Here is a 25807-nt window from a genome sequence, read left to right on the forward strand (position 1 = left end):
ACCAGCGTGTAAATGACAATTTTATAATAGTCAAATGGGGAGGTCTGTGTGATCTGAGTGCCACCAGACTTAGGGTAAAAACAGGTCGATTTTTAAAAGAATAATTTTTACATTTGTTAAATGACTTCATCAGGACACTGCTGTGGACAAGCCGTGTTTGTCGTCACACCACTGATGCACTGATGCTACTGACATAGACAATACATCTCCCACGTGAAAATAATTTCCTGAAATAAATAAAAGATTAAGTGCCACACCTAGTGGCTGAAGGTGGTAGAGCATTCATTCACAGCTTGTATTCCAATCAGGATGTGGAGCAGCTGCTGAGGGTGATAAAACACTACCACAAGTGCCCTCTGTGACCGTCTACTGTTTCTTTAGTAGCTCATACGTGTACATACACTCCAATCCTTTCCTTAGGTCCCTCTGCCACTACCCTGCTGTCACATTTTGTCTCTTTGTAATTGACGAGCAGTCAGCGAGGAGTGGACTGCTGCCAATCCTCCGTATCTCTCCTCACAAGGTAAGTGGGTGCTGCCTGAAGGAGAACCTCTGCCTCCACTGACCACCTCACACGTCAGTATTGAGGAGGTCACACGGGTCAGTGTGAAAGGCCCGGGCCTCGAAAATCCTCAGTTTGTTCAATGATTTATTCATGTTCCACAACTACAGCCTCCTCAACGATTATCATTAATTTCAGAGAGAGAGGGGTGTAGTCCTGCCTGCGCAATAAAGGAGGTGTGAAGTGATGGTTGACTTGTGCGCCCAGCTCATTACGCAGGTACTTGATTTTTTTTGGCAAATCTCTAATAATTCAAAATCGTCAGGGTTAATGTCGTTAATACCGAGATGTTTTAAGTGACTGTGTGTTGCTCTCCAGTCGAGAGAGGCCACTGATCTTTAATTTGAAACCTATATGAAGAGTCTGTGCAGGGCAAAGCAGCGTGATTGCGTGATGCTAAAGAATTGGGATCTTATCAAATGATTATTCTAGATGTTGAAACAGCCACTACCCTGGCCGCCGCAGACCAGCTGCAAAGAAATTACACGAACTTTTTTTTTTTTTCCTTTAGGATGTTTCAAGCTTTTACGCTCACTAGGACCCAGAGGCAGCCCCGTACCGGCCTGTGTGGGTGAGTGCTCAAGGAGTTAGGGGGTGATGGGTGGGGGGAGACTACACTAAATGTCATCTTCAACATCTTAAATAAGAAGAAACACAAAACTAGAAATCTCCACACGTGACAGCGGCACGGGTCTATATGAGGAAAAAGGCAGCAAGCATCAGGACCAGTCACTGCTCAACCTCAGCAGCGCGCAAAACGCAGACTCACTCACCGGCTCTCGTTTTCCTCTTTAGAGAAAGCAACACATGTGAGTTTGTTTCTGCTGCGCTGCAGGACGCGGACTGGACGAGCTCGAGAAAGGAAACGCAGGTAAACGGAATCTAAGCTTTTACAGAGAGGAGGAAAGGAAATCCCCCCTGTTTCACCGCGACCACCTTTTTCCTCCTCCTCGGACCTCTGTTCTCTTGTGGAGACACAAGTTTCTCACACAAAGAGGGATGCTGCATGTTCCCGAGCCGCACTTGCACTTAGAGGGAACCTAAAAGTGGACCGGAGCGGAATTACACTTCATCTGATGCAAGGTATACACCGACACGTTATTCCACTGAGCGTCCTGGCCAACTATTACGCACGGCTGCGCTTAATTTAGAAGGGGCGGTTTAGCAGTACGCATTGCCTTTGCATCTGTGATTGTTCCAGGCCATTAACACACAGACGAGCTGTTCATTATTGTTTTAATCCATCTCTTATCAACACACACATCTCTGTTTAGGAAGGTGTTGATTTCATTATATTGTTCTCAAAAAGTAACCTCCTTTGTCGTTCTCCCCGCAGCGCACCAAAACGGACACTTCTAGTGACTGGAGGATCATCGCGCTTCAGAAAATGATCCCAGTCGGCGGCGTGATAACATGTCGCATCTCGTCTGATGTTTGACACACTTGAGGATCGACTAAAGAAACTGGAGAAGGACATTACAAAGTCAGAGAATTCATCCCGAGCCCTGTCGGCACCTTTTTACTGGAGTCCGAAAAACAGATCGCCGTCCAGATGCAGTTTCGACTCTTCTCATTTGCCCTGATCGTATTGAACTGTATGGAGTACAGCAACTGTCAGGCGCCGTCGCACCGCTGGAGGAGAAACAAAAGAGGTAACACGGGATTGTAGCCTACAGGTCTTAGAGCAGCGCCCAGGGAGTGACTTTAATAGATGTCTAAAGAGTTTGTGTGGTTCCCGGGAGGCAACGGTCCGAAATAAGGTTGCTCATATTATTCTGTTAAAGTCCGCCTCTTCTTACTGCTGTATACATCCCCTGTAGGTTCCCACTGAGTCCGGTGCGCACAGAGCAGGCGGGGAGTAAAAGAAATGGTAGCAAATATTGATAATTGCGTCCTTTTAGATTCTTTAAACGCACAGGTGAGACTTGCTGACCCAACGCAGACCGTAATTCAAGAACATTCCAGTAATTCCTCTGAAAGAAACTTGTACTCTTAAACCACAATCTAGTCTTGCAGCATCCGATGTTACTTATTAACCTCTCCAAAGAAGATTTTCAACATTATGTAACGCTTTCAGGACCGGTAGCTAATGCGTAAAATGTGCGCAAAATTGGCGTCTGGTGTGGTTGTTCAAAATTAATGTTAAAAGGTGTTGCGTCAGTGGATCGGCTAATCTGTTTAAACCACGTTGTCAGATGGGCTATTAGCGCTACTTTCCAATGTTGTGGCCTCCACAAGGGGCTCCCTTTATTATTTACATGTGAAGCTGCTAAAAAGCTGCTGGTGCGGATCGGTCAATAGAGAGCTGGCGGCTTACAGAAAGGGAGGGTGGCTGTATTGTGGGAGTTATTTAATGAATAGATACGGAATCCCCTTCCCCGGACTTATGAATTGCACATCTTCACTTCAGTCCACTAAGCTGGTTTTAATTGATCTCATAACCACTCTGAACAGTTGGTAGGAAACCCGCATAACAATTGGTCAGGGGAGGCGCAGGAGTTGAGCAGGGGATCAGCCTCTTTGTAAATACTACTCTATACTCTGAATGAATGAGGAGACAGTGGGATTAGGAAATTGCCCCCCCAGGCTAAGCCCTCTGCAGAAACTGTGACATAACACATCACCGAGTTCCTCAGAGTGACCATGAGAGGACCTTGTAGTGGGCTTTTGGGCAGCACAAAAACAGTCCACACAGTGTGGTGGTACAGTAGAAAAAGTAATTTCAAGTAAGGGCAGAGAGAGAGTGGGGGTCTTGTAAATTGTAAGGCAATCACAGATTTAATCATATGCGCTGCGTGCCAGGGGGAACCTCCACACTGCAAGCCCTCCACTGCCCATCTGCAAATAATCAGGCAATCACTGCGGGGTACTGGCACACACACGTTTCTCAGCCCCTCCATGTGTTTCTTCCTCTGAGGACTGTGTGACCGTAAATAGTATATAGGAGGTAGAATGTAATTTTCTTCATATTATCAATTTTTTTTTTTGCAAACTTTTTTAAATCCGGAGGATATTTCAGATGGTCACGGGCAGTCGTAACATTTGTCTGTAGCTGCCATTTTATTTGTGCGGTGTTTGTTAGAAAGAGGGAAAGGGACAGAGGAACGGAGAGAGAGAGGTGGTGGGGGTGGGGGGGTGTTTGGGGTGGAGGGGGATGAGATCAAGAGGTTAACTTACACATTTGACCTCAAGACCAGCCTTAGGCTGTGCACTATAAGCTACACATTGTTACCGTTGGCTCTAAGGCCGGATGTTACACTTGTCAAACTAATCCCATGGTGTACAGGTTTTACAGTATTGCTGAAAGTGTGTGTGTATGTGTGTGTGTGTGTGTGTGTGTTTGTGAGCGTGTGTGTTTGGGGGGAAACAGAACTTTGGGCCAAAAGTGCCATTCTAGCAGGCGGTGGCAGCAGTCCAAGTTTTCGGTATTTGCTTCCTTCCTTTATTTATCACGGTTATATTGAAAGAAGCATGTGTAAGAGATCATTGTCCAATAGGCCCAGAAATGCTTGAATATTTTTCTAGCCCTCAAGGTTCCTGTGACAGCTTTATACACAGCCTGTCTGGCATGCACAGAGAGCTATCCAAACCGTTCAGGAGTGTTGAGACCCAGGCACGTTCGAAAACTCAATTTGGCCACACTGTGCTCCCCAGACACAACCTTTTTATGTGTAACAAAACACATAATTTAACAAATGTCTTTTCATTTTTATGTGCATGAAATAGTTTCTCCATTAATATACTGCATGCATGTGGCCACATGACCAAGTGAGGTGTAAGGGATTGAGATGCCATTATAATTAGGGGATGTCAAAGAGAAAAACAGCCATTGCGTATGACTCGAGCCCACTGAAATGTATGAGCAGAGTCAAGATTGGGATCTTTGTGTGGTTTCTGGGCTGATCTTGTCTTGTTCACTCACTGCATGGCATGACCCAACCTCCCATTTGGGCTGCGGTAACTGTGCATATACAATTTTTTTCATGTAAAACAGATGACAAAACATATTAAATTTACACCTCCTTACCCCCTATGCTGCCCATTAGAAGCAGGGAAGCAATGCCAATGAGCCCTTCTATGATATAATAGCTAGACACAAGGGTATTACTTTTCATTTTTATTCTCTGGCTAATGATGCCACCTGCTGACTACATAAAATCAGGCTTGAGTACCAGTGCTGCCTGAAGGAACAGAGACACGCAGCGGGGCCCTAGATGTTTAAACAGGTAATGAATAGGTAATAGCAGTCGAGAGTGGTGAAAAGTTGCCATGGGATATTGTTAACCCTTCTGCATCTATCCAGAAATTCTAAATTTGAATTTCCAGCCGACTGCAGCATGTTTCAGATCATATTCAGCTGTGTAGTCTGTTACTTTTAACAGCACTCCCAGATGTTTTGTAGGACAGAAGTGATTAGATGCAGTCTAGCTGGGCAGAGGGAGTGAGGTCAGAGATGCAACACATTTTGTAATGCCGATGACAGTTAGCAGCGAGGGCGTGCGTGATGAGTTCTGGATGCCAAAATACACAGAAAATAGTCATGATTTGTGGCTCATTATGCACAAAGAATCCCAAAAAGAAAGTGTGGAAACTCGATACTTTCAGGTAATTGACTCTTGTGAATTGACTATGTGGTTTAAGTTTTTTGATTATAGCAGAAAAGAAGATGATGTGGAAATTATTTTCAAGTCAAATGCAGTTTTTGGCTGTGTAAATGCGAAAATTGCCGCAATCTTTGGATGTAGATAAGCAATTCAAACACTGTGGCCTCTCTTTCTAAGCTCTAGGAAATCAGGCTTCAGTGTGCTGAAAGCTCACACAAAGTCCCAGGTTTGTGGGTGTAAGTGTTAATGTTGGAACCCGGTACTTCAGCGCAATATAATACATTGATTAAGTGCCTAACGGGGAGGAGAGGAAAAGCTCCAAAGGGCTGCTTTTAGATCCAGCCTTGCCACTCTTGCCTTTGGAAAAAGTGAAAAAGCTTTACAGATGGCACGTCTGTTAACAAGGCTTTCTCACATGATGCCTCTCTAATCCAGGTGATGTGAGCCTTGCACCTTGACATTTTATTCCATAAAACAGAAGGAGTTTGTCTATTTTATTCATGTGAAGCGCGAGATTGATCACTTAATGGAAATGCTGAAAAGTGATCCGAGATTTGACAGTACGTAGCTAGCAGCAGTTCTCCCTCCTTCTCGCCGTCCTCAGAGGTTGTGCTTGTTGAAGAGAGGTGGGGGCTTTTTAGGGGATGAGGAAGGCGCATTTAAGCAGATCAGCTGGAAACGGCTGAATGCGAACAGCATCACCTGAGAGGGATTACAGCGAGCTGAGTCTTGACCTGTTCCTTGCACTGGCGTCAAGGAACAGAGCTCTGTCTTTTCTCTCTCAGGCCCCATTGGCCAAGCTTCCATAAGTGTAAATATGTGTGTGTGTGTGTGAGGAAGAGAGAGAGAAAGAGTACAGGGAGATGCAGGGACACCCTGCAGGTGTTCCTGATGCTCTAATCAAGACATCAAGTCCAGAACAGCGTATGCACGCCTTGCTACTCAACCAATCACAGCCAAGGTCTGTCTTGGGGATTATTATGGCCATTAAGGACAATGATTCACTTATGTGGTGTATTGATAAATCACATTAGTCTGACCCAGCCTCCGAACTCTGTCGAAAGACTAGCTCCTTGTTTGACCTACTAACCCATGCATGTCGATCCTGGCCTGTAGCTCAGCTCCTGCTCTGAGTCACAGCGGTATCAGATGAAGCTGGTGAAAGGCTCCTCAGTATGCTCATGCCATGCTACACTGCTGAAAAACCCCAGCAGAGGAAAAAACATGCAGTGGCATGAACTTTCTACTGGAGAGAGAGAGAGAGAGAGAGAGAGAGAGAAAGAGAAAGAGAGAGATTCTTTCAGGCACCATGTGACAAAGTGGGGATGATCTGTTTCACTTTGTCTTTGTTTTGCATGAAAAAATGAATTTAAGCCTACTGAATTTAAATCAGCGTAATGATCCTTTATCCTGCATTTATGTATGAGGAACGAAGTGAGGCGGGGGGCTTTCGGTGTTGTTAAGAGTAGGACCCATTTCACATGAATGACAAGGCTTGTTTAGTAACACTTCTGCACACTTCCATCTATCACATCATTGCAAACAAAAAACAAAATATTAATTGTGAGCAGACTTGACCTCTGTATTTACTTTTTTAATTTTTTCAGGTGGAATACACTAGGGGATCTTCTCTTTCACTCTCAATCATTGTGATCAGAGGATCCCATATGCTGACAAAGCTGAATGCCAAACAGATTGTTTTACTTCAGGCTACATTTTACCACACTGTAAAAATTCATTTTTTCGGAAATGTGAAATCAAACAAACTTTATTATATAAAATCTCATAATATACTCCATATTTCCTCATGATGATTGGAAACTTCTGAGCAGCAGACAAAAACTGCAGTGTCCCTCCAGAGTGTTAGGGCGATTTTGTAACCCTCACCCATGCCCGTTCCCTCAATTGTGCACTCCCCTGAAGCAATTATACCTTAATATGTTTCCTTATAAAGCTACTAAATATGACCAGCCAATTTGGTCTGATTCTCTTAAGTTTATTGGGCCATAAAAATTCTAATGTGGGAATCATTTCTAAGTGGCACACATAAAACAACAACACAAAAGGAGCATTTAAAAAAAAAAAAATGAGTCATACAAGGGCTTCACAGGTAGGAGAGCTGCCCAGAGCCGGAGATGGAGCCCCTCAGGCTTACACTGAAATGCACTTCCAGACTACTTACCTCTCACATTACTAATACACACCTCTAAAAGAATTCAGTGTAGAGCTGTTTAGAGGTAATGACATGGGTAAAATAGGCATCCATTGTGTTTTTCCCCCAAAGAATTTAATCATGGGAACTGTTAAAGATGACCAATTTCCTTTTGGTTGTTTACAAAATAACCAAATCACACTTGAAATTAAGGGTCCAGTGTGCAGGGGCAAAACTGCATAAAAATATAATATTTATAATTATGTTTTCACCGGTGTATAATCACCTGAAACTATGAATCATGTTTTCATTACCTTAGGATGAGCCTTTTATATCTATAGAGGGAGAAGGCCGGCTTCCATGGAGTCTGCCATTTTTCTGTAGCCCAGAATGGACAAACCAAACACTGGTATGAAGCCACCATAGGCCAGGGTGAAATGAGGGGTGTTTAGCTGGTTGCAGTCTGATGAGAAGATCAATACAACTCTCTTGTCTTTGTGGCTAGTATGTAGCTGAACATAGTATAGACTTAATCTGCCATTTAACTATTTTGTGGTTGGCACCAGTGGTCAAGCAACCAGTGGAAACTCCAGGAAATTGCTTGTCCTGACCCACAGTCAGTTTCAGTCAAAAATATGAAAAACAAAACATTAATATGGAGGAAATATTGCTTAAACAAAAATATCTGCCTGAAATAAGAAGTTCTGACTTGGACAGAGTAGTTTTGTATTTATCTGTGTTGATCACACCGTTTTCAGATTCTGATAATTTTAGTCTCGAGCTTTAAGCTACACAGAACCAATAATAAAACTTCAGTCAACAAATTATTATGGTTTATCAATATTATTATTGATATATAAGCCAATATTATAAGAACAAAAAAAGCTTTGAATTTGAAATGCTCTAACATAAAAACTGCCTGGTAAGAGGAGATATCTTCTTAAAACAAACATTGCCTTGATTTAAGATATTTCATCTTACTTAGATTTCAGTTTTTGCTGTGTACTAGATATTTTCCCATTTCCAATGTATATGCTAAGCTAACCGGCCGATGGCAGTATATAGCTTCATATTTGATTCATGAAAGTTGTGTCAGTCTTCTTATCTAACGTTCAGCAAGTGAATAAGTGTATTTCCTTTAAACTACTTCTATGGATGCAAATGGGTAGCTGAGTCTATTTCACAGGCTATACATTTTAATGCAACTTGCCCGAAATGTGAGGAAGAGCCGTGTAGATTTAAGCATTCAAGATTCCTTGGAAGGATGTTCTAATGTTTTGAGAAAATGTTCTGTATCTGCTTCTGTTTGCCATGTCAGTGTGTTCCTCTGTGTGCGTGCAGACTAGTACCTACTTTGCATCGATCTTCGAGGCTAGGAAATTTGAAACTAAAGAGGGCCCCTGGAGAAAATACAGTGTGCAGAAACAAACACATGCTCTAGTTTGGTGCTAAAGGCTGTTTGCATCAGTGCCTGTTCGAGGCTGCCACTCAAGCAACAAGGAGACACGGGGTTCTGATCACTACCCCCATGCCCACCCCTTAACACTTGACAGATGGACAAGACCCCCCCTCCCCACACACACACACCCCACCACGCTTTTATGGGACCTCTAATTATGCTTACACACCACATCAAAATAAAGCTCAGCATGCAATGCCTTTGGTATGGGGAGGAAATGAGCTGGTCAAATGCAATAAAGAGTCTCTCTGCTGAGCTCGTCTGTAATTTGGCAGCCCAAGTATGGACAAGGAAAGGTAAAGGTAAAGGTGCAGCTGCCCCCACTGTTGCCTACTGCCTGTCTGAGACACTGCGTACATGTGAGTTACAGCAAATTTGTAGCATTGATATACTGTTTTAGTACTTCAATGCCTGATAAAATAAGACCCTTTGCGCTTTTCTCAAAAAAATTCTGCCAATACAACGATTAAGTAGTGTGAAAGATAATCCTAACACATTTCAAACGATGTGCCAATACGTGACAGGATATTTGAGCCCCACCAGTGGTGTATCTGGGCCAGGGACTGGTTTTGGCTGAGGTTGGGGTTAATGTCGGTAATTGAGCACCCTTAGACTAAATGAAGACTCGCCTGTGGAATTAGGCTTGGACTAGTTGGGACAAGTGCTTTGAATGCTACAGTGTGTGAGGCTTACACTGGATTTTTTGTTTTCTTGGGCATGAAGCTGTGTTGAGGCTGGCTTGTGCTTCTATCTCCCTCGCTCTCAAGCCTTGCGGTGTAAGGAGGGGAAGGCCTCATGGCAGCCTGCGGAGTGCAGAAGCACCCGGGTGTGTTTTTAATCAGGAACAAGGCTGGGAGTCATTACTGAGCTTCAGTGTTGAGCTCATTGTCTCTCTGACTCCCTCTGTGGAGAGAAGGGAAGACAGAGAGTAAAGGGGGAGCAAACAGAGAGGGCAACGTAGCGTGCATGTCAGATGTAAAGAGGTCTTAGGGGGTCATTCCCTGAAGATTTATGTGGTCACAATATAAGGAGAAAAGATGAGGAAAGTGATGGGAAGACAGGGTCCACAGAGCCATATGAGACAAGCATGTGTCTGTCATCAGAGGAAGGCAATAATGTAATGGAAGATACTCTATGTAATATTTTGCCTCAAGGCAACAGAGTGCCCTGCTGATACAACCATAGTTGTTCCAGCAGTGTGATAACCTCTGAGATAAGAGAGAACCGCTGTTGAGCTTCAAGCTAAACAAACAGCATTATATTTGTCAAGCAGTTAGCACATTAGCCGTCTCAGCTCTTTCTTCTTACTGAGTGTGGACAAACAATGCAGGTGTTATGTATTTTTTTCTGTATTGTCCTGCCACATTGTTACTGCTGTGACTCCCCTAGCAAGCTAACACCTGGTGGTGAGAGGATGTCACTCTCTTTAGCAGTGTTCTGATCCACAAACTCCTGGGGGAAATATGTAGCACTTAGCTGCCAACGTTAACTGCTCTTCATTTGCCAAGCTAACTTGGCCTGTTGGGTTTAGGTGTACTGCTGTGTCTACAAGTGGCAGTAATGGGTGTGGTATGTCTGAGCATAAGCAATACAATTGCTCACTTTAAATCCAAAACAATGAGCTGAAAGATGCTAAAAAGTGCTGCACAGCTAAAGGGAACTACAAAGTTATGTGATAATTCTCTGTCTCTGTTGGTTTGACCACTTTCATATTGCACACAGTTGATCTAAATATATTTATTAGAGAACTTGAAGGATAGGATTGTCGGTGTTAGAGTCTGCAAATTCTACCAATGAAAGTTCAGTCTTCACACAGTCTGAGTAGAGCTAGACTCAATGGTGTCCCTGCTGACGCCTTTCACAATCAGGCCTTCGTATGGCTGCTGTTAGGTTAAAGGATGGCAAATTAAAGGAAAGCCCTGAATAAATGAGCAAACTATCAATAACATCAAGCGATGTGAATCAAAAGCTCTTTCCTTCATAATCGAAACATAACTCTTCATGTTCCTACAATGTGCCACACATATGTAAATGAAAGAGCTTTGTCTCAGTTCTGCACATTCGATGATACTTTCCACTCACATGTCACTGAATGTGAGGTGTAACCTGCTCTTCTAAGCCAAGATGTGTATTCACCACTGGATCCAACATGGTGCCTGTCTGACACAGCAGTTGTGTGGTTGTGCTCCTTGTTGTTGTTTGTGTTGTTGTCTTGGTGGACTTTGGCTGCAAGGCGCGCAGACTCGGGATACAGATGCACACATGCACACACACACATATATTCTGTAAAAAAAAGAGAGTGGAATCTAATTGTGGGGGAAATTTTCAAGCTGTGTTATGATTTTAATGCAGCACATTTTTATGTTGGAGTTTGTCAAAGAGGACATCAATTGTGGTAACTTTTCTTTCTCCATCAGGGTTTCTCACTAATCTTGTTTTAGCGTCCAGACAATGAAACAAGGCTGTGGTAGAGACATATGCTCAACAGAAAAGTATACAGATTTAAAAGGAAAAAAAATAGTCCATTAACATTTCTCAAATTCCTTCACTCTTTCCCCGCCTCTAGTTATGCCCTTATATTACATCTTGGCTGACTTCTCCTTAACTGGATATTATTTTATTTGGACTGGAGCCAGGTCTTAGGAGCAGGGGCGTAGCAGTGTAAACAGCTGTCACCAGCAGGAGTCATAACTAATAGGTATCTGTAGACAGGGGTCACATGTAGTTTACATGTTTACCAGCTAATGGCTTTAGAGATGGTACTGCCTTGGTGCAGTAATGGGTAGTAGTAATGTGAAGTGTAATGGACAGTGTGACTGGTTATCATCACTGAGCATGATGGCCCATATTCACATGCATGAGTAGCTAGAACAATATATTCTTAAAACAAGCTCATACAACGTGATGTTTGGTTGAGGGTTATTTTTTGTAGAATAATAGATTGCATACAAGACATTTGACTCTTTAGAGAAGAAGAAACAATTGCTGTAGTTGAGTAACTGCATAGCTCTTTGGCACATTCAGCACTCTTGAACATTGTGACCACACGCAATACATGACAACCCAATTTGTTGCTCATTTGCAGCCATAAACAATGAGGCGTGTAGGCACAAGACAGGTACAGCTCCATGCTGCCTCTGTGTAATAAGCGACCTCATGCCACCCAGAGATTTTGGATGCAAGTCTCTATTTCTTCATCCAAAAGTTTCTTTCATCACATCTAACACCTTCTTTGGATTCTAGCTCACCTGCATACCAAAGCTCACTTATTTTGTGGCAGCAGATTACATTTCCACACCCAGAAGCACATATAGTGCTTTTACTCAAAGAAAATGATCTTTGCACCAGAATCATTCCTTTCATTTTGTGTTCACTGCTCCATTTTGGCTGGTGGAGTCTACTCATCCTTCATACTTTGTGAAAACATTTATTCCAAGTCTCTGTCAAAGGGCACTGTAGAAAATAAATGTGTACTCCTTGGGGCTGAGTGTGACTTTCTAGAGCCAACTCAAGTCAGTTCCTGCTAAGAAACCTGGATGGTGCCAGCTATACAGATGCAGTTTTCTGGTGCTGTGAGGACATGAAGCAAATTGTGACTCAGACACCTGCAGGAGCAGAAGGTGGCCTCATCTCGTCTCGATACAGTATACCTGTATAAACAAACTGTATCGTAGACCTGTGGAACACCTCAGATGAACACACTCTAAAGTCTTTGTGGATGGGTAGGTATGTGTGCCTGTGTTTTTTGGGATAACCCTCAAGTTATTGATCAAGACATGAACAAGACTGGTACAACACTTTAACTGTTAGCATCCTCCGTAGAAAAGTAATATCATTATTCTAATAGGCAATCTAGAATTATCAAATCACGGTGTGGCGACATCTCTACTAGGAAACAGACTTCAGTTTGGAGAGAAAACAAGTCATCTTCTTATACCCTGCGAGACCTCATCTAGATATTGGATCCAGTCCATTTTTTTTTAGGGGAGGAAAATAAGGCTTTGATGTTTATTTTTTTCCCCCTTTTTTCTGGCATGCACCATGTGTGAAAATGAGACCAGGTATTTGCCATCTGTCCCCTGTGGTGCACTCCACTTTTGACCCTGGAGATCACCTCACATCTCCCTGTTGGCCTCGGCGGGCGAGGAGGGGTGTGAGGTTGTATCCCGTTAAAGGGTTAATGAGGTAGAACTTTGTAGCAGCCTTCACGTCATGCCTACTCGAGATCAGTATGTGATGGAGTCAGTTAATCAGCACAGGCTATTTTGTAGTAGTCAGTCCTTGTTTTTCTCTTTGATTGTTGTGTCTTCTTCTGTAATGATAAGTGCTTCCCGTAGATTACTTGTCAATTGAACAGTATGACAGCTTCCTCCATTCCAAAAATGTGAAACTCAGCACTTCCGTACAATCTAAACACTTTAATTAACTGTCTGAAAGATAAATTATGTTACGTCTAGTGATCAGCAGTCACTGGTTAGATGTAACTATATTTATTTTCTGTATTGTACAATTTTGAAGTATCAGTACTTTCCTTAAAAATCTCCTTTTTTGCTGCTTTATACTTTTACGCAACTTCATTTCACTGCATTAATTTCAGTATGTTTTGCTGATATGACTGCAGAACTTTTCTTGTATTTGCACATAATGTGAAATGGCAGTTTGATTAAATTTAGGCTTCATAACAGTTGGGTTAGGCTTTGGAAAATATCGGTGATATTTGGTTTCACATTTGGTGAAGGTTATGTGTGCGATCTGCCACTCAACCCTGCTCTCCACCCTTCTTTAGACTTTCTCATTCCATATGCTCTGTTGGCTTGTCTTGTTTCTCTGATCCTCCCAGACTTATACAAATGGGTTTACAATGGAAAAGGTTGAAAGCCTGCTATGTATCATACATACATTAAAGGATACCTTCTGCACTGGATGTGACGCTGAGCGACGTGACAAAACATTGGTATTTTGACATATTTTTAATGCAGGATTTTCACATTTAAATTTTACTTCACATTCACTTTTACTTTACATTTAATGATCCATTTAGCTTTACCTACAGTTTCTTTTTGTGAGTCAGTCAGTGACAGGAAGTCAGAAAATGCTATTATTTTTATCTGGACATTTTTTACATTTTTTAGTTGACAGTCTGTTTTTGTGTAACTCTTCAACAAAAGACAAGTATGTCTCATCTGGATTTGCAGCTACAGTATGTGCTTTCTGGCAAGTTTGAAAAATCCACATCCAACTCCTGTGTTTTTCAGATGTGTGTGCTGGAGGTCGGGATGGGTTTAGTCAAGGTGATGACAAATGGGGACGGGAAAATGAACATGGGTTAGGATGGGTGAGACAAAGCAATGCTACATGGGGTGCAAATATGCCAAGCATGCCCGCTGACTCTACTGATCCTCGCCTGTGATGTCCTCGCTCTCCTCCTGCACCGAGGGAAACCAACAGCCAGGTCCCACTCAGCACCATGTGTGTGTATGTGTGGGAGGTGTGGGTGGGTGTGTGAGTGAGTGAGTGAATTACTAGACTTCCAGCACATTGAGCTACAGGTGTGAAAATTAGGTGTGAGGTTTATGTGTGATAAATTACCAACATGTGGGATAATCTGAGCCGCTCCACCTCTTTTCCCTTTCTTTCTTTCTACCAGAGGAAAAACACATTTCTCCCACAGCTTGAGTGGATTTGAGGCAGTGTAAATATTGAAATATTCAAAGATCCAAACCCTTTCTTTGAGAGGTCCTTTTTTGCTTTGTACTGCTTGTACTTTATCTGTACATTAAAGGATTTTTTGGGACCACAAACTTTGAAAAAGTCACCATAAAGTTCCAAGTTTTCTTCTTTTCTTAATTTGTTGTTTTTCCTGCTGTAATGTTGACTGAGGTCCTTTCATTCTGGTGCCTTGTCAGTACATAATAATAATAAAATGCTTTTGCAACAAGATAAACAACAACAACAACAACAAAAAACACCAGGATCATGTGCCATGTACCTGAATTTTTTTTTACTTCTGAAAATCATTAGATCATAAAAACCTTAAAAGCCACAGCAGTAAAATAGTCCATATTGGTTAAAACTGCTTGTCATAGAATAGATTTCTTTTTCTTCATTTTTGGGAAAAAGCTCCTAAGCTCCATTACTTTTTGCTACGTTTGCTTTGCTGTATTTTGTAGACAACTACTGGACAGTTGAACTAATCATTCCCAAATGTGGTGTGAATCACAGACTGGACTGTCACGACTAAAAGCTATAAAACTATTTATTATACTCGATACAGTTTTTCAGCTAAAGGCCAGGATGCTTTTGGCACAGGTTTACAAAGAGACCATAACTGATCATGTCCAATCTTACGAAATCTTGCGAATGTCAAAATCTCAATTTTAATATGGTTAAAATGTGCATATTGTCAGCGCTTAGTTGATCCATAGTTGCTATGGTGCTTAGAACTCGCCAATTTGAGCTGTATTTTAATGCCAAAATATCGATCCTAGTTCATGTTGCATTTGTGGAACACTGTAGGGTTATGGTGCAAGTTGCTGAGAAGCAGTGGAGAGAAGCAGAAAATTACCGGATCGTTTCACAAGAACATTAACCTTTTTTCTTTGAAAGGGGTGAATAAAGATGGGCGAGAGACAAAAAACTGGCAAGAAACATAAAACACATGCTCGACTTATAGTGCCTGCCCAGAGAGCGATAAAGTCCATCCTCATGAGTCATCGATGAACTCTTGTAGTGCCTCCATTCCTGAGTGTCATAAAGTCCCTTTATACCTGTGCTGATCAACCACTACTCAGACAGAAGTGCCAGGTTGATTAAAAAGAAAAACGGTTGAAAGAAAGTCCCACTCTTTGTGTGATGTTTCATGCATTATGTTGTGATGAAGTGTCTCAATTTACTTTTTTTTTTTGGAAAACCACTTTATAGCTTTGATGTAAATATATGAACTACACCACTAAAAATAAAGTGGACATATGAATACAGCATCACCAAAAAAAGTCTTAAAACTGCCTGTTACAATGGATTTTTCCTTAACTGTAACAAAGGTTTGCACGATTAGAGGTTTGCATTGTTTCAGTGCATTGTTTCAGCTATGTTCACAAAAGCTGAACAGATATTCCGTTGTTTTAAAGGTCTGACTGAGCTGTAAAACATTTTATGGGACCGCAAGCCACAGTGAAGAGGCGATGCTGTTGCTTGACCAAAACATCAAGGTCATTCTCTCAGTTTTTTCCACCTATGTGACCAAAGAGCTTTTCATGGCTGTCACATGTCTGCTAAAGTCAAGGGTTAAAGCGTCCATCAATGTGGCAGAAAGTGTTAAAAGACTGCAACATATTCCATGAGATTAGGTCAACTAGGTCACCTTTCATTTCTAATTTTCCTCAAACAGAAATTGTGAGGTCTCTTTCATATTAGGGGGTCCATATATGGGATTGGACCCAGGACGTGTGATTTAAGTTATAATCTGTCATAAAGATGTTAATAAGGGAGCGAACTAACATAGGGTCTTCATATAGAGTTGGAAAGAGCACAGGGGTGAGAGCCATTACGAGTTTTGCTGGACTGATGGGTGAAAGTTGGTGAGAGTGTTTCCAGCTTGACTCAGAAACACTGTCTCTATCTGACCATCTGATTGGCTGCACATTCAGAATGTGTGGGACAGAGATGTTATCTATACACAGTGTACATCTTACATTTTTTAAATTGCTGATATACAAACAATTTTGCCAACTAAGCTGTATATTTTTTATAAGACAGAAATTTATTTTATGAGAGAACATAACACATTCTTCTCACAAATTAGAATGAAAGTTCATGAGCAGAAAAATGCAGCCTTACACTGTGCAGTCTGGTAATTTATGGTGGCTGTGTTGTCTATTGTTTGCAAATTTGAGGTCAATATTGCTGTCATACAAATATAACTGAGTCAGTTTGCTGATGTAATGACTTAAGTAGTCTTATGTTTATAGCATTATCTTATAATTTTCACTGCTGAAGTGGCAGCTGTTACGTATTCAGGCTTCGAGGAATAGTTTGACATTAGATGAACAATACCATTCTTACATCTGTATAGAGAGCTTAGCTTAGCATGACTGGAAAACCGAGAAAAACAGCTATCCCGGCTCAGTGCAAACTGATAACAAGATCAGCCTAACAGTACATTTGATTCTGGATGATTAACCCATTATGTCTTGTTTGTCTTAATCTTTACAAAAGCTGTTCTTCTTGAACTCTGAGCAAGAAAGCAAGTAAGTTCATTTCCCAAAATGTCAAACTATTTCTTTAATAACAATAATGGTGATGTGGTCACCCAATGAGTCAAATGTAGTTTTCTCACCCGCCTGTGAAATGTGGCTCAACCTGTTGAATCACACGAAATAAATTACCTCAAGCTTCTGTTTTATTGTGCACTAAAAAGTGAGCTTTAAATTGGCCCCCATTTTCCAGTTTCCCATTTGAACCGCGGCTGCCTGTTTTACCCATTTACTATATAAACCGCCACCCTTTCAAGTGAAGGTTCAAATCTCAGCGCTGCCCGCCTTGCCCAGCGGATCTGTGTCACAGGAATGCTTTGGCCAAGCTAATATGTCTGACAGCAAATGTGTTTGCTCAGTTTCATGCTGCAAAATCATTATAAGCAGCAGGACTGTCCCAAATTATAAACATGTGCTTACAGTATGATCTGTTAAAGTAAACTGGGAGGAAAAAAACGTAGATCCTAAAACCTGACTATTTCCAGCTGGAAAAGAGTCAGAGGCAACTCCAACATATTTTCTGCTAAATTGGAACAGAAATGTGCCTTCAGCGAACAGGCCCGAAGTACCCCCCCTTACCCTTTCTGTTTTTCCTCCATAAATTTTGAGCTAAGTGCAACTTCCATTTCCATGACAAATAAAGTCACGGGCTTGAAAAGTGGGTGGTTTGATGTCATTTTCCATGTACCAGCTTTTACTGAGCTTGAACAATGTTGAGACGTTGCAACGGCTGGTGAACCCTGAGTGCGAGGGTTGACACTGTTGGCTGTCCTGCATTTCACAGCTACAGTGTATAAGCCCGGATAGTTCAGTGGTTTCAACAGAGATCCAGAAAGCTGCTGTTGTTTGGTTCACCGCTCGTCGGCTGGTGGCTGCAGTGCTGCTCTGTCCCGCATTTGCCCTTTCTCTCTCTCTCCCAAGCTTTCTCTTTTCCCTCTAAAGTGGAGCAGCAGTAAGCTTATACCATCATTTAGGGGGAACAAGGGAGGTGGACAATAAACAATAATTGTCTCAGTGCCACGAGGAAAGCGTATAATTCTGTTGGTGAATGTGATGCTTTCCACATGAGAGCACAAATCTTCTTGACCTGCTGCTGCTATGTAACTCCGAAACCTGAGGTTTGCCATCGCTGACTCTTCACCATATGGCATTTATAGTTCATATAGATTTAATGAATAAATCAAATAGTTTATTTGTGTTGTGTTACCTCATGATACCATTCTCAGATAGACTGTACTGTAAGTGTCTTTCTAAAACAATGGACAGTGTGCTTGCTGGTTAGTTGTATTCACAGTCTGTATTATTAGATTTACATACCAGAACCCGTTGGAGAAATGGAGGAGAACTGTGCAAATAGAAACAGTTGTGTTTTAATACAAGCTCTTGTACTCGGTATGCTGGGCTTGGAATTCACTGTATTATGATATTGCCTTAGCAGTCAATTAGGTTGGCATTATCATTTTCCATTTAATGCAGTATTTCAGTTATATTTAATTAAGGGTGACCCACTGCATTCTCTTTGGGTTTTTACAGGGGATAAAAAACAATTATCATTATAAAAGTTGTTGTATTAGGTTAAAGTGGTGATGACAGGATGGGGTCTTTAAAAAAATATGTTCTGTAATCATGAAAATTGCTCTGTAGACAAGTGTATGATGGAAATGAGCAGCCAAGAGGAAAGAAAGAGGCACCTAACCGCTTTTTCAGACAGGCAGACCACAAAAAAAGCAAAGAAAATAGTAACATGTACATGTCATTGTCATTACTTATTCTCATTTGGTCCATAAAACATTAAACGTTAGGAAATGCCACTAAAGCCTTAAGAATTTGTTGTGACATTTGTTAAATATCAGATATGGTGCAGTATTGGGTGAAGGGTTTTATTTGTAATAACAGTGTATTGCATTTTCTTCTATTATTATTTGCTTATTTTTATAGAATTATAATAAAATTGTCAAATGTAAAGGCCTGAAAATGGTTACAGGTTACAAAGTATCAGTTTTCAGCAGCAGTGGTCCTAAAACTTTTTATCGAAGTTGTCTCACATCATTCTTGTTCTCAATGTTAAGCACTGGGCTGTAAAAGAAACACAAAAATTATGTGCAATTTGCCTTGTTAGGGTTTTGGGTTGCAGAAAGTTGGAGTGGGTCAACGTGAATGATTTCATGAGTAGCGGTAGGTTAGCGGAAGGCAGGAAGTTAGCTGGCCGTGGGTGGAACCCCGTTGTACATGTGGAGGCTTTTGGCAGCCCTGAGAGAAGTCTGTCACGCTTGCTTTGGACTCATAAAAACGTACCTGAGACAGAGTTTGGGTTTCTGCTGGATCTCACCGCAGCCCTAATTGCTCTTGAGCTGCTTCAGAGCAAACCTCCCAGCAAGCCTATTGGTGTAGAATGAAAGTGCTACACACCAAACATGTTCTTCATGTTGTGAGCTTTGTTGCATGAATGAAAGGCCAAACCTTCACCTGAACATGCTAGATACATTTCAGTGAATATCTGAAAGGCCATTTCGCTGTGTACTGTTGATTTTATGTTCTAAATTATAATTTGACAGTTGATGATCAAAACAGATTCAGTTGAAAGATTTTGATTAGGAATCGTTTTGGTAGCACATATATTCACTTCCTTGGCGAGCATTAGATAAGAAGATTACGGTAATATGACTCACATTCGTATGGTAAATATGTAACTGAAGCTAGCAGCCGAGTAGCTTAGCATAAAGATTAGAAACAGAGGGAAAGAGCTAGCCTGGCTCTGATAAACATAATAAAAGCTGCCTTCCAGTACCTCTAAAGCTCACTAAGTAACAGATTTTATATAATTGGTTTCATCTGTACAAATACAAAATCAATATGTAGGGAGCAGGGTTAGTTGTACCCCCTGTTTCAAGATGTTTTCCTAAACCAAGAGAACAGGCTGCTGGCTGTAGTTTCATATTTACACAGTGACAGAAAAGAGTTTTAACTTTCAGCAAGAAATATGTGAATAAGCAGATTCACAAAATGTCAAAATATTCTTTTAAAACACACTTTTGCTACATTTTACCTGGCAAATTAACAAAATTCAAAATGTATTTCTTCCTATTTGTTACACAAAAATACCCTCACTCAAGTTGTTACACTATATTGTTGAGGGGTAAAGATATGTGAAGAGTCCTTCATGTGGTTCATACATAAAAGCAGCAGCTTTATAACAGCCCTTTGCCTTGTAGAAATGACACAGTGAGGCATGTATTAAGACTTTGTATTAAAAGGTCTTTGCAGATGCTTCTTCAGTGACGTTCATATGGATCCTGGCTTTTGTAAATACAATACTTGAGGCTCAGAGGGATCTTCAGTTAGCTGTCAGAAGTGGGAACTGCGGATTTGTTTTGTTTCACGTAATATGTTCTCTGTGGTTGAAACCGTAAACGGCATTGGTTTATCGTGCGCAGGAAGTGGCACTTCGAATGGCGTGTACACTCTTCTCCTGTCTTGAAAAACATGCATGGTAAAACCTGGTATCCATAATCTCACAATGACCACTTTCTGTGTGGCTTTTCTATATGTCTGGGTCACTTCAGTTTCAACATGATTGACAGAAGAAACATGAGAAGAGCCAAGGCATTACATGACTTGTGGGGAAAGAAGAGGCCATGGAGGGCAGTTGAGCATGTGTCAAAACATGACGCATAGCATATTTTTTGGTATTCGGGTGGACTGGGTTTGAGTATCTGGTGTTTGGAGAACAGGGGAAAGACACAATATGCAAAGCAAAAACCACATCCATAACTCGGAACACTCCCCCAGCACAATAAAACATACAGCTTTATGTTCCTGCCAAATTAGGTTAAGCTGCAGTGATCTATAGAGACTTCAGAACTAACACTTAACCCATTTCCCTTTGATTTTTCTCTTCTTTAGCACCACTTAAAAACATGGCTACTACATGCTTGGGCAAACTGTTTTCAATTTTCACGCCAATAAAGCACGCTTTATTACTATATACTGTAGCTTCAGTTCTGCTGGAAAGAGGCTACTCTTATATTTCTTCTCAAAAATCCAATTCATATGACTGAGTGTTTTCTTTAAGAATGGCTGAAACCTGATGGCAGTCGACAGATTGATGTGAAATGAGCTAGACATTATGCCGGTAGTGCAGGACGTGAGTTGGACAGAGCTGCTCCAGACACTGTGAATTGTGGCCTCCTTCCTGACATACCTGTGGCCTGAACTCCCAAACCTTTCCACAGACACACACAAGCTAATCTCCCAAGATCAGCACCAAAAAAGTTTCTCCCCACCATATACAGCCTTTCTTTCAATCCTACTTTAATTCCAGGGTGTGGAATCTGCTGCAGTCAAAAGGCGTGTGATGATGTTGTCCTCAATCAGTGTGTATTGCGAGATTAGCAACCAGCAAAGCAAATGATTGACAACAAAAAGTGAGGATTTTTAAGCCAGAGTTATGAAGAGACTTTTCAGTAACTTTAATTTCACTGATGATTGACTGGCCAGTGGTCTAAGAAGACCACAGACCCTGATTTTATTTTTCTATTATTGTTACAAGAGTATTGTTAGCACACTGTTAATAGTTATAGAGTTCGGCTCACACAAAACAGGCTGGAGAAAGAAGCTTTCCATCCTCACAGTTTCTTACTTTTGCCAATTTGGCTTTCCCTTTCTGTCAGTTTTGTGTTCAAGTTTGGCGACGGCGGAGGGAGCAAATGTGACCAAGTTAATGTGAATGTCAGTTTGCTGTAAACACATCCAGACTGTATATTCCACAGAAATACATGGTTGAAGCTTGGGCTAATGTTGCAGTTTAGTTTTGCTGAATGGAAGGACTGACAGAGTGAAACATGAGAAATTTTTGAGAAATAATGTTGATGGTGTTACCTGATTTGAAGGAGTGACAGTTTCAGTACATCCCTTTTTTTTAATACAAGTGATTTTTATTGTTAATGGCAAGTTTTAATTTAGGCATTTTAATAAGAAAATATAAAAATATGAACATACATCATATCAAGTTATACTGCAGATTGTTTGGTCAGTCTTTGTAAGGCACCTGTGGCCAACAAATAGAGCCAGCTGACTATTACTACAATATTAAACTGAGAGACAACCTGCACAGACAAGAAATAATATCTTAGATACCTCAGTGGCATCTGAACAAAGAACACAGTTTTCCATCTGAGAACTGGAAGAGCTGAAAACCAGTCATAATTTGGGGTTTTCTGTTCTCCTTCATGCCTTACCAAATGAGTGCCGACTGGAGATGAACAATCCCCAGTCTGCGTGATGAATAGGTTCGGAACGCACACCCCGGCGCTGCTGTGATCGATGGGGTGTCGCCGTAAGCCTCATCCCTAAAGACCATCAGAGACACATTCTGATTAGCACTTAATCTTACTTCCATCCACTTCAGCTTCAGGAGAGTGAGTGTAGTTTGGCAGCCCCAGTGTAGACCATCTCTGAGCACTTCAACAAAAGAAATGAAAAAAGATGAGTCTGACATCCGCTGACTGATTTTCACATGATTACTAACTGATGCTTGCACTGGGCCCACTTAGCGCTCATTTTCGTCTGGGTGAATCAATTCAGAGAAATGTAATACTTGGATCTACAGCCAGTAATGCAGGCATGCTCTGCTCGGTCTCTCAGGGTTTGTCCAGCTTGCTGCACAGTGTTTTATTAAGCATTGTGGTAGGTCGCTGAGTTTGAGCAGTGCTGTTACCCGGTCCTTGCTTGTGATATTTAAGGCTTGGCTTACATCTAGTAAAGTGTTTCTCGTTTGGAGAGATTGGACTCGCCCAAGGACATTTTCCTGTAAACTGGACGCTAAGGACTGTACACTGAAAGTCACTTATTGTGGAATGGACCTTCTTTTTACTGGCTGCTTTGTCTTCTGCAGGCAACTCGAGCTGAGGCCAGAGCTGCTGTGGTTTTGAGGGCTTTCATCGGCTGTCTCAACACAATCGTTCAGGAGGCCAGCTCTGACCAGAATTAATGCAATATTCACATTCATAACCAATCAGCATTCGGACGTCGAAAGGGGAGCCAGAGTTTGCATGAATGACAAATTGTTGAATTGAACATATTTACTATGAATTAGAGAACATCCTGCTGATATATCTATTATGGTTGGTTTAGTTTTATTCTTGTACTTGGGTCGTCTTCTACTGGTCAGCCCTCCCACAGTTTGAATCTGCTGCCTCAAGTTCACCCTGTCCTTGCTTTTGGGTGAAGTTAGGGTCATCTACAGATGAGCAATGGTACAATAATTTCAAATAATTCTTTTCTGTCACAGAATAAAAGCCTCCTTCTGAACCATCATATTAGATAGATTTTCTAATGCAGCTGAAGCAAAAACAATATTTAAACATTCCTACATTGTCTTAGGCCCTCTGCACGCAATGAGCCTAACTCCACCCTAATTGGATTTATGTTGTTATCATTCACCATGTAGCAGACAGGTCGATAGGAAGGCCTCAGATACAGTTCAGTTATCCAGCAAGCACTTTGATGGAAGTATACTGACACCTTTACATATGCAATACCATTGTATTAATCGCCTTTGGTGTTAACTCCTCTGTATCTCCTACAGCTAGCTATGGAGCGTACCCCATCTGTAAAGGCTGCTCAGTGTGCTCCAGGGACAACGGCTGTGTAAACTGCCAGCCCAAACTCTTTCTGTTTTTGCGGAGGGAGAGGATGAGGCAGTATGGGGAGTGTCTTCATGACTGTCCTGCTGGATACTACGGCATGCGCAGCCCTGAACTCAACATGTGCTCCAGTAAGTCCTCCCTTGCAATTTACCTCTACTGTTCCATGTCCCACACTGCTGGCGCACACCCCATCAACCAGCTTTCCCTTTACACATTCCCTCAAGTCATCCTTTTCCCCCCAACACATAATTTATTGTCAATTATCCAGAGGAGACACATAAATCTCACAATCTGAATGGGTCATCTGTTCACACAGGTGGATGAAAGTAGTGAAGCCTAATCTTAGCAGTGTCTTCCTTGGGATTTAACAGTGAACTCTGACCAGAATGTTTCTCATTTCTTCCTGGCACTCCCTTTGCACTTGCATTACCAAATATCCTGGTGTTCAGTATGTTTGAAGGCATGAAATGTAGGTGCTAATGCAAACAAGGTGTACTGAAGATTCAGCCATACCTACTCCAGAGACTTGTATTGTCACATTAGGAGCAACATGGGAAAAACAGCCCTATGGGCTATGCCATTTCATACCATCTGCACTATGAATATGATTATATATCAGCATTAAGGCATGAAACTAGCTTCTTTTGTTGGATGTCCACAGGGGCTTATGGATTGGGACTTTCATCAGGCAGTGTGATTTCTTGTCAGCCAAAGTAAACTTAGAGTACTAAGTAGTCTGAAAGTACAAAGTAGTTTATGACTTTGATCAAAAAGCATAACTGAAATGTCCAGATCCTCCACCAACAGCTGTATGGTCATTAAAGTTTGATAAAAAATAAAATAAGATAAATTAAAAATAAATTTAAATAAAATAAAACATTAATAATTAAGATTAGTAGTATATTTATGTGGAAGGCAAATATGATCACATTCTGAATTTTACTTGCATGAATTATTAATAGTCACGGTAATAGTCATGTCATTGTTACTCATATTACACTTGTGGACTGTGGGATTTTTTTTTCCCCCACTATACTGTTTTGTGGAAAATGTTGTTTTAGTTTAATAATTTGAAACAGACCACACCTTCAGTCTCACCAGTCCCACACAGTCTGCATTATGTTTCACTATTAAAAAAAAACCCCAAAACTTTCACAATAAGAGTGAAAAATTGAAATGTCCCCATGATTCTCGTTAAAGAATAACTCTAAAATCCAATTAATGAAATTTCTCTCTTTACTCTTATGTAGCAGTCCGATCTCATAACCTTATTCTAACATGGAATATAAGAGAGTGAGAGAGCCTTTATAGATTTACACTGAGCCGGAGGTGTTGGCTGAGTGTTTCATATGAAAACAGAAAGGAACTTGAACTCATTTGGTTCCCTGAGCCAAACTCCTGACAGATGTACTAAAATGAAGCCCCAAAGGAAGGTACCCCGACTGTTATGTCCAATAATGCGAACATGTAGCAACCGCAGGAAGAAGAAAAAAAACATTCTGCTTACCCAATCACTGTCACCCTAGGTGCAAGTACGTCCATTGGCTCCATTTGATTGAATGAAAATTAAAAGGATGTTTAAGCTCTACCAGCCTTTGGGTGTTTTCACCCTTGATTTAGAAAATTGAAACTTGACAATTTGACATTAAAGCATGTTCATGTTAACCAGGCCAACAGTTGCTGATTCCAACACTTCTTCACCTAGGCTATACAATAAGGGTTTATTCATTCATTCAGTTGGCAGACTGGTGCAGTGCATGTCAGTGTGGCGTAGAAGTCTGTGGACCATCTCAATCTAGCCTGCAGTGTTCTCAAAGAATTAAAATGATCATTAAAAATCAATAAAAGGCATGATTATATAATGACTCTACTGAGTGTGTATTGCTAACTTCAGCCAAACAGAGGATGCCCTCTACATTTAGACTAGACTGAAGGCCTCAAATTGACTCTTGCTTGAGTGGTTCACAGAGACATGACTGAGGGTGAATGCTTCAAAAAAAGAGACATGTTGACTCTGAATGTCACATTTTTAACTAAGAGTGGACATCTAAACAACTGTCAGTTCAAAGACTTTATGCTCAATTGCCAACAGATTATTGCAGTGTTCAAGAAATACAACATCAAGAGACAT

At 41.2% G+C, this 25807-nt stretch overlaps 1 protein-coding gene across 2 annotated transcripts in view; it reads left to right on the forward strand.

Annotated features, from left to right (window-relative positions):
* Positions 1–25807, forward strand: part of rspo2 (R-spondin 2) — a 56879-nt gene continuing 31072 nt past the window's right edge. Inside the window, exons 1-6 of one of the 2 annotated variants that reach the window (XM_046400568.1) lie at positions 1–523; positions 703–781; positions 1074–1133; positions 1358–1645; positions 1899–2214; positions 23616–23804. In XM_046400568.1, coding sequence (XP_046256524.1) covers positions 2115–2214; positions 23616–23804 — 289 coding nt within the window. In that variant the 5' untranslated portion in view covers positions 1–523; positions 703–781; positions 1074–1133; positions 1358–1645; positions 1899–2114. The remainder of the gene's footprint in view (positions 524–702; positions 782–1073; positions 1134–1357; positions 1646–1898; positions 2215–23615; positions 23805–25807) is intronic. The other variant, XM_046400569.1, reaches the window with a different exon arrangement.

Source organism: Scatophagus argus, chromosome 9 (assembly GCF_020382885.2).
Source record: "Scatophagus argus isolate fScaArg1 chromosome 9, fScaArg1.pri, whole genome shotgun sequence".
NCBI lineage: Eukaryota > Metazoa > Chordata > Actinopteri > Scatophagidae > Scatophagus > Scatophagus argus.